This window comes from Salmo salar, chromosome 11 (genome assembly GCF_965601325.2).
Source record: "Salmo salar chromosome 11, fSalSal1, whole genome shotgun sequence".
Classification (NCBI taxonomy): domain Eukaryota; kingdom Metazoa; phylum Chordata; class Actinopteri; order Salmoniformes; family Salmonidae; genus Salmo; species Salmo salar.
Window position 1 is genome coordinate 29,131,514 of NC_138301.1, and position 10,135 is coordinate 29,141,648.

Below are 10,135 nucleotides of genomic sequence, written 5' to 3' on the forward strand. Positions count from 1 at the left end.
TGTAGTTAAAGGCCCAGTGTAGTCAAAAATTTGATTTTCCATTTTTGTGTGTGTGTGTGTTAGTACCAGTCAAAAGTTTGGACACACCTACTCATTGAAACATGAGAGCTTTTTAGTTTCTCAACAGGGAAAATAAATGTATATTTTTGGCATCGTCTTTTTTTTTCCTCTTTCCCTTTTTTCCTGTCTTTAGCCTGTTTTCCTTCAGCTCAGTCCTGGACACAGTTCTGCTGAGGCCGAGGTCCAAGACTGACGTAGAGTATTACCGAGAGACACAGGAGCTGCTACGCACAGAGATAGTCAACCCCCTGCGCATGTAAGTAGGAAACTGCTCTTCATGTTTTGTTCAGACACATTCATTCAGTACAATGTCATGTGGCAAACCAATGCTTAACATGTCATTTATAAGCACTTTAATTTGTTTTCTAGACCCAGCCAAGTATCATAACTGAGATTTGTCTTGTCTATTTTATTTGTCTTGTAGACATGGCTATGTGTGTGCCACTAAAGTGATGAAGCTCAGAAGGATACTGGAGAAGGTAGAAGCTGCCTCAGGGTTCACATCTGAAGAAAAAGGTGTCTAATGCCTTTATCAAATTATTAAAGTGTTGTGGTTTTGTTATACATGTCATGAACTTGTTCTAAGTGTTATAAACTCAATGTTCACCTTTCACCTAACAGATCCTGAAGAGTTCCTCAATATTCTGTTCCATCACATATTGAGGGTGGACCCCTTACTCAAGCTGAGGTCAGTCTACATTAAACATACTTCTCAACATATCATCTTGTTATTGCTTTTCTAAACTATTTCTGCTAATAGTATATACATTTAAGAATATTTAGACATAAATCTAATCTGAGCTCAAATGAGTACGATTTCTAATGTATTACACATGATATCCTGTTTGTGTCTGTCGTGTCTAGATCAGCAGGTCAGAAGGTTCAGGACTGCTACTTCTACCAGATCTTCATGGATAAGAAGGACAAAGTGGGTGTGCCAACCAGCCAGCAGCTCATAGAGTGGTCCTTCATCAACAGTGACCTCAAGTTTGCTGAGGTGACCTATATGTCTTTCTGGCTGGCTGACTGTCTGTCAGTGGTTGGGTTGCTCAGGGGTGAATCATTTGCTGATTGCAATCAAGAAGCAATTCATTCTAGGAGCATGAAGGGAGAGTCAACTTGACTATCAATTCTAATGATTAGCTGAGTTAATCAATGAAAGGCTGAGCTACTATGGGAAATTGGCAGGATTAGTAGCTTGTAGAAAACACACAGTTCTCTTTTGTGGAATTTAAGTGGGATGTTGTTTGCTCTGCTGTCACCAATCAAGTGCCTTATATTCAGGATTTGTTTGTTATGTAACGGCTGTTCCTCAGTAAGGTAAGATGGCGCCGACAGATATGGCAGCTCTGCTCCTAGCTCCAAAGCAACTTTACAATATTTTGTTTTTTTGTCTGTTATTTATTACATTATTAGCCCAGAATTTTTTGGGTGTTATTACATACAGCCATAATAACTTTTGGATATCAGAACAGCGGTAACTCGCCAGCATTAAAACCAGGAATACGACTTTCCCGAATTGGATCTTTTGTTCGTACCCCCCAGGGCAATTGAACTTATTCCAGAGCCTGCTCCAAAACACCGACGGCGGAGAAGAGGTATTCAGAGTGGAATTCTAGTCCGACTCAGGAGGCGTGCACACCATCCACTGCTTATATTACTCGCTAATGTTCAGTCTCTGGATAATAAAGTAGATGAGCTCAGGGCAAAAATGAAAGCGCGAACCACCGCATTTAACCATGGTAAAGTGACTGGGAATATGGCCGAATACAAACAGTGTAGTTATTCCCTCCATAAGGCAATCAAACAGGCAAAAAGTCAGTACAGAGACAAAGTGGAGTTGCAATTCAACGGCTCAGACACGAGATGTATGTGGCAGGGTCTGCAGACAATCACGGACTACACTGTCTTGCTTCCGGACAAGCTAAACACCTTATTTGCCTGCCTTGAGGATAACACAGTGCCACCGACGTGGCCCGCTACCAAGGACTGTGGGCTCTCGTTCTCCGTGGCCGACATGAATAAGACATTTAAGTGTGTTAACCCTCTCAAGGCTGCCCAGACGGCATCCCAAGCTGCCTCCTCAGAGCATGCCCAGACCAGTTTGCTGGAGTGTTTACGGACATTCAATCTCTTCCTATCCCAGTCTACTGTCCTCACATGCTTGAAGATGTCTACCGTTGTTCCTGTACCCAAGAAAGCAAAGGTAACTGAACTAAATGACTGTCATCATGAAGTGCTTCGGGAGGCTAGTTAAGGATCATATCACCTCTACCCTCCCTGTCACCCTAGACCCACTTCAATTTGCTTACCGCCCCAATAGATCCACAGACGATGCAATCGCCATCGCACTGCACACTGCCCTATCCCATCTGGATAAGAGGAATACCTACGTAAGAATGCTGTTCATTGACTATAGCTCAGCATTCAAACCATAGTACCCTCCAAGTTCATCATTAAGCTCGGGGCCCTGGGTCTTGACCCCGCCCTGTGCAAATGGGTCCTGGACTTTCTGACGTACTGCCCCAGGTGGTGAAGGTAGGAAACAACACCTCCACTTCGCTGATCCTCAACACAGGGGCCTCACAAGGGTGTGTGCTCAGCCCCTTCCTGTACTCCCTGTTCACCGATGATTGCGTGGCCACACACGCTTCCAACTCAATCATCAAGTTTGCAGACGACACAACAATAGGCCTAATTACCAACAATGACAAGACGGCTTACAGGGAGGAGGTGAGGGCCCTGAGAGCGTGGTGCCAGGAAAATAACCTCACTCAACGTAAAAAAAAAAAGCTGATTGTGGACTTCAGGAAACAGCAGAGGGAGCACGCCCCTATCCACATCGTCGGGACCGCAGTGGAGAAGGTGAAAAGCTTCAAGTTCCTCGGCGTACACATCACCGATCTGAAATGGTCCACCCACAGATAGTGTAAAGAAGGCGCAACAGCACTTCTTCAACCTCAGGAGGCTGAAGAAAGAGCATCCTGTCGGGCTGTATCATCGCCTGGTACAGCAACTGCACCGCCCTCACCGGGGGCAAACTACCTGCCCTCCAGGACACCTACAGCACCCAATGTCACAGGAAGACCAAAAATATCATCAAGGACATCAACCACCTGTTCACACGGCTATCATCCGGAATGCGAGGTCAGTACAGGTGCATCAACGCTGAGACCAAGAGACTGAAAAACAACTTCTATCTCAAGGCCATCAGACTGATAAATAAACATCACCAGCTGTCTGACACCTGGTTACGCAACCCTGCACCTTAGAGGCTCCTAAGTGGTGCAGCGGTCTAAGGCACTGCATCTCAGTGCTAGAAGCTTCACTACAGACCCTGGTTCAATTCCAGGCTGTATCACAACTGGCCGTGATTGGGAGTCCCATAGGGCGGCGCACAATTGGCCCAGCGTCGTTAGGGTTTGGTCGGGGTAGGCCGTCATTGTAAATAAGAATTTCTTCTTAACTGACTTGCCTAGTTAAATAAAGGTTAAATAAATACAAATAAAAGAGGCTGCTGCCCTATATACCGTACATAGACTTTGAATCACTGGCCACTTTAATAATGGAACACTAGTCAATTTAATAATGTTTACATACTACTTTACTCATCTCATATGTATATACTGTATTCTATTCTACTTTATTTTAGTCAATGCCACTCCGACATTGCTCAATCTGATATTTCTTAATTCCATTCTTTTACTTTTAGATTGTTGTGAATTGTTAGATATTACTGCACTGTTGGAGCTAGGAACACAAGCATTTTGCTACACCCGCAATAACATCTGCTAAATATGTGTATGTGACCAATACAATTTGATTTGGTGACTTCATGCCTCTTCTCTCTGTTCAGGCTCCTTCCTGCCTTATCATCCAGATGCCTCGCTTTGGGAAGGACTTCAAGATGTTCAACAAGATCTTCCCCTCACTAGAGTTAGACATCACAGACTTACTTGAAGACAGTGCGTAAAAAGTTATTTTATTTGAATGTGGTTGTAGTTGGATTATCATTATTGAATGTGATAACTGTTTTCCATATCAGAAATCTACTGTTCTCTATCGACATGTGGGTGTGTATAGTCAACCCTCAACCCTGTGCTTCTCTCTCAGCTCCCAGGGAGTGTCGAATCTGCGGGGGTCTGGCTCTGTATGAATGCAGGGAGTGCTACGAGGACGGTGACATCACTGCCGGGAAGATAAAACAGTTCTGTGAAAAGTGCAATACACAGGTAACAGACGGAGGGTGCCATTTCACCAACATAGAAACTAAGGGGATCTCATCAGGGACTTGCAGTAGTTGTAAAGCAGTGTAGTTCCAGTACAATCCACTTGGGGGCGACAAGTCCTAAGGAATGACTGAGTTTCATGTAAGAAATGACTGAGTTTCTAAGTTGTATTATATACTGGGTGGTTTGAGCCCTGAATGCTGATTGGCTGACAGTCGTGGTATATCAGACCGTATACCACGAGTATGACAAATCATTTATTTTTACTGCTCTAATTACATTGATAATCAGTTTATAATAGCAATAAGGCACCTCGGGGATTTGTGATATATGACCAATATACCATGGGCTGTATCCAGCCACTCCGCTTTGCGTCGTGCATAAGAACAGCCATTAGCTGTGGTATATTGGCCATATACAACACCCTCCCCCCCTGTGCCTTATTGCTTAAATAACTTATAGATGAAGACAAAATATTTACCTTGAACTTTGAGGCACATTTGTGAATATTTTTGCCAAACTCTCAGTGAATATATGTCTAATTGATTTATTTTTTTTAAACGAATGAATTGTGAAACTTGTCATTCTCCAGTTTATTCTTTACTCTGTAGTTGCCATCGATCTGTGAGAACTGTTAGACCGATTTATAACTAGTGCATAGAAATACTTACAAAATCCCCAAGAAATAGGTAAATAGTTATTTACAACCATTGTGTCATACGTGTATGTGTTCTCTCAGGTTCACCTCCACCCGAGGAGGAAGGCCCATCGCCACGGCCAGTTGTCCGTCCCCAAGGAACTGCAGGAGGGTGTGTGGCGGCAGGGTAGCTACCCTCGCCAGCGGATGGAGCTGTTTGCCGTGCTCTGCATCGAGACCAGTCACTACGTGGCCTTCGTCAAGTACGGCCACCAAGACTCCGCATGGCTCTTCTTCGACAGTATGGCCGACCGCGACGGTATGGAGAGAAAAAGTTATTGAATAACTGTGTTTTTTGTTGTTGTGGGGGAAGCAGTATTTTGAATCATTTACAAAGTTATTATGAGCTGTCAAACCAGCTATTTTTCTGATATTGTCTCATTGTTCATAATCATGAATAGATATTCAGCTCAATAGTAAATATTTTGGATTCATTCACAAATAGAAATTATATTACATAGAAATATAACTAGAACACTTGCCATTGCTTTAATACCACAAATCTGAGTGCTCTGTCTGTGTTTGTTGTTCCACAGGAGGGCAGAATGGCTTCAACATCCCCCAGGTGTCTCCATGTCCGGAGGTGGGGGCCTATCTGAAGATGACCCCTGAGGAGCTGCACGCCCTGGACCCCAAGAGCATCCAGGGCCAGGCCCGCCGTCTGCTGTGTGACGCCTACATGTGCATGTACCAGAGCCCCACCATGAGCCTGTACAAGTAGAGCCCCCGGGGCAGGAGACTCCCAGACAGACAGACGAGAGAACTGTAGTCCAGAGCTCTCTCCCTCTGTCCCCACCACCTCCTCCTCAATGCCTGCCCTTGTCTCCTCAGTCTACTCTGCCCTTAGTGAAGAGACTATAAAAGAAAAAAGCTTATTTGCACTGTGCATTTGTTGAAGTGTTGTTCTTCTTGTTTTCCCTCTGTGGTGAACAACAAAACAAGCTGATCTTGACGTCAGTAGCTTCCCTGTGCCTCGTAGCTGAGTGGTGGGGGACGGCGGTCGATGGAGACACGAGAAGCCCGCTGAATATTATTCTCTTCCTGTGGAGAGGAAGAGAAGGAGAGAGAGGGGGACGACATGCTCGCCTCGGCTGACCAAACATGCGAAACAAAAACAAGCCGTGTTAATGGAAGGACAAAGGCCACCTCATTTACCTAAAGCAGGGGGAGTCCTGCTTTTCTTAATCCGTGTAAGAGATTGGAGCTCTCCATAATTCAACTCATAGTGGAAATAATGCCATATTCAAAACCCTCAACCAACTATGTATACTGTTTAAACAGCTTGTCTTAAGACATCCTTAGTTAGTACCATGATCCATAATGTCAGACGTGTACCATCACCAACAGTATATTTATGTCAACCAAATATAGCATTAGGATCAACCAGAATACTTTGGGTGGCATAGTTCCCTATTATACCTTGTAGATTTCATGAGTGTGTGTGTTCCAAATGGATATATGGTAGAGGCGGCTGTATGACAGTTCTCCATGCAGTCAGAGGACAGGTCAGGTACTCTAAAGCCTGGCAGGTGTTTTTGAATTAACAGTTTGTGGAAATATTCAACTAAAATTTTCAATTTAGATTTTTCTGTTTTGTAAGTCTCAAGGTGTTGTGTGTCAGAAAACAGAATGATTTTATTTCTAAACTTTTAACTGCACTCAAGACATAGCAAACCCCTGCTTGGCATTTGTCATTCTCAATACTTATCTATCTGATGAGACAAACAGTATATGCCTTTTGTGTCTTTTTCATACATTTGTGACAGTCAACTCCCCAACCGTGGATCAAAATCAAGTAACTTTAAAATACAGTATATTCCTAATTATATTTTAATCTGAATATATTTACATTCTCGTATTTTAATTTTTTGAAGGAAATTTTAAAAGTATATTAAATATAAGCTATCTGGTACTCCTCCTCCCATCTCTCACCAGATATTGAAGTGAGTTCTTGTGATTCATGCTGTCCCATTAATACTACTGAATGTTACCACCAGTGACATGCTGGGTAGTGTAGTTTAATGTCATGATGGAGGCCCCCCATTGTGATTGTTTTCCCAGGGACCCTCAAAGGGGACATTATTACTGTGTGTGCTTGTTTCTGCACTGCTGAAGTTTAATGCTCATCACAGACAGACAGGAGGACTTTCTTTACTCCACGGGAGCCTGTGAGTCTCTGATATGGATATCTATGAACATTGACTTGTGCATCTATCTGTAAAGTATGAAACGTATATAACGGATGGAAATTAATGTCAGTGCTGTTCTCGTAAAATGTTAACTAAATTAAAACCCCTGTTGTGAAAGGTATGAAAAGTGTTTATTTGTGTGTTGGAGATGTTTGCCATGTGCCTGGCAGTTTGCTTTGTTTTGTGCGTCTGAGTATGAGTGCATTGGGGTACGCTTGTCGTGTAGCTTAATGACGACTCTGGTGTGTGTCCGTGTCCTCACCTGTCACAGAGGTGCAGGTCTCATTAGCATGGTGTCTCTGCAGGGGCTCAGCACAGCGGGGATTCTGCTCTGGTCGATGCGTTTGTCAGAGAGACGGGCTGCAGATGGGACTAACCTCCCCGTGGGCAGAGACACAGCAGCTGGACACTGGTCCGACAGGGAGCTCGAGGCCCAGACAGCACATTTAACACAAGGTTCTATTTTCTTCTCTTTATCACCTCAAACTACAGTCTACTGGAAAAGGCAGAACTACTTTACATTTTTTAAACATATCTCTGATCAATCATTGTTATAATGGGGAAAAGGGTATGCTTTTTGAGTTAGTCATAACTCACTGAGCACAGACATCAATTCAATGTTTATTCCATGTGGTTCAATGGTATTTTACTGAAATGGTGTGGAAACAATGTTGATTCAACCAGTGTGTGCCCAGCAGGTACATGGCTACATTTCCAGCTTAGTGAGGGCTGCAGCATTTCAAGCTCTTGAGAAAAGTCTCTCATCTGTGTTTGAGCAGTTGACAATGTGTTAGCAAGTGGGTTTACGCCTTTAGTCATAGGATTATTACAATATGGGCCCCAATTTAGGCCTCTTTAAAACCACAGTCAATCATCTGCTGTCCAGGAAATAAATACAAATTGGGTGCAATATTCTTAACAATAAAGAATGACAGATCTGTTTTAAGATGGCAGTTTGTTTGACCACTTGTGTGACTGGCTTTTCATTGTTATTATCCCTGTGGCCTATATGTTGGGATTAAGTTCCATATACCCTATGACCCAATTCCCCAGACACTTAGCAACAAAGAGAAATCAGCCTATATTATACATGCATTTCCCCCACAGGAACCCTCTTACACACCTTACACCCATTTAGTTTTTAGTCAAACTTGAAACCAGCTTAGCAAGCTGACTTCAGAAGTGCCAGATAAGTATTTGTCAACACAACAGCTGGCGCCACAATGCCCTCTTGTATCTTAATGCCACAGCATATGCCAGCCGCTCGTAGCGTGTGATAATTTAGCCGGGACTGGTACTTCAGGAGCAGATGGGCTCAAGTATTGTTATTCTCACTCCAGCTCAGAGGCCCTGGGGGAGAATGCTAAATAAAATCAAAGCAGATGGACCTTGCTGGGCTGTTTATGATAAACAGCCAGTGGCCCTCCAACACCGCTGGGTTGGGGCTGCTGGGAAAGGGGCAGGGTCTACAACCTATATCCTCTCCACTGGACAGGAGCAAATATTACACTGGTGGATTGGGCTTCTGGAAAGACCTAGAACCTACTTAGCCTGGAAAACACACAGAATATTGCTTTTACTACTGTGCTGTTTTAGTGAAGTGAAACAGCGATATTCATTGCGGATCCCAGGCTATATTCTGTCTACTTATGGTACAGTCACACACAACAGAAGCCCAGACAGACTCTCAGGATCACGTTCTCACTTTTATTTTGGTGTTGTGTTTGAAGTATTTTTTTATGGCTGAATTTTCTGTTCTTTCTCACTCATAATAGTCAGTCCCGAGTTAAAATATGGGACTATTTTGTTATTTTTTTTTTTTTATACTTTCCAAAGATTGGCTGTTGTTCTTGGTATTCTCCCATCTACTCCATGCACGAGACCTTGAAAAAGACATGGGCGGTATGGTTTTTATTGTAAACAGCCTCCCATCACATCAGGTAGTGATTCTGCTGCCTGTCTACTATACATAGGAATGCAGAAGGGTTGGTTCACTCTCAGCATTGCACTTGAAATCCAGTCTCATTCCCATGGGAAAGACAGCCAGTAAACAAAGAAATCCTATCAGATCCTGGAGAGAGAAGGTAAATGTTAAAGCCCATTCAGACAACAGGAAAACAGTGATTTCCGACACTAAAGATGAAAAGGGAGCTGAGAGAGAACAATTTCAAGCCAATCAGTCCTAACTCAATATACCACTTAGGTGCTGTTTTAACTCTATTGTGATAAGGGGTTTTATTTAGTGGCTTTAAAGGTCACAGTCTGATGAAGTCAAAGCAGTGCAATCAAACTAATGTTTAGAACTGAAAGTCTTAACTCTGCAGTTCTTCAATCACTTTGAGACATTTTAAATATGTGTTGTAAGGTAGTTTCCATTCATTCGCAATCCTGTTCAAATGGCCAGCTGCAGAAGCAGTTATTTTTCATACTTATATTAAATGACATGTTTTTGCCACAGAGAAACTATTCCAACTCTAAACTCTAATCTGATTCAAATACTATTCCCTGCAAAAATGAGTTTGTAATCATACCTCAACATTTTGATGTAGGAATGTCGCATGCGTCTTGTAACGGAAAACATTGTTCTATTTGATGCAACGTGAGGGTCAAGTACTACACCTCCCTTCTGCTCTCCACAGATGAACCGGTTCACTCGCTTACGTACCGTATGTATCTCTTCACATATCTGTGTTGCTTACACAACAACTCCCCCCTCTGAAATGATGTTCAGTAGGAGGATGCTAGTGACGGATGAAGAATTAATTGCCTCTAAAGCAACCGTTGCCAGATGTTGTTCCTCCTAACAGCCAGGTGTGGGCAAATTGCATATGCAGGATGTGCGTAAAATATTTAAAGTCGTATCTTTCACTTAAGGTGTGAAGTGTTTTTATTGCCCATCACTGCTCTGTAGTGTGTGTGTGTGTGTGTGTGTGTGTGTGTGTGTGTGTGTGTGTGTGTGT

At 43.1% G+C, this 10,135-nt stretch overlaps 1 protein-coding gene across 5 annotated transcripts in view; it reads left to right on the forward strand.

Annotated features, from left to right (window-relative positions):
* The window catches only part of LOC106562387 (ubiquitin carboxyl-terminal hydrolase CYLD), a 28,033-nt gene extending 19,892 nt beyond the window's left edge, over positions 1-8,141 (forward strand). For all 5 annotated transcript variants that reach the window (XM_014127247.3, XM_014127246.3, XM_014127249.3 and 2 more), the window contains 8 exons: positions 194-316; positions 485-576; positions 682-748; positions 925-1,057; positions 3,917-4,025; positions 4,174-4,292; positions 5,029-5,245; positions 5,523-8,141. In XM_014127247.3, coding sequence (XP_013982722.1) covers positions 194-316; positions 485-576; positions 682-748; positions 925-1,057; positions 3,917-4,025; positions 4,174-4,292; positions 5,029-5,245; positions 5,523-5,707 — 1,045 coding nt within the window. In that variant the 3' untranslated portion in view covers positions 5,708-8,141. The remainder of the gene's footprint in view (positions 1-193; positions 317-484; positions 577-681; positions 749-924; positions 1,058-3,916; positions 4,026-4,173; positions 4,293-5,028; positions 5,246-5,522) is intronic.
* Positions 8,142-10,135: the final 1,994 nt, after the last annotated feature.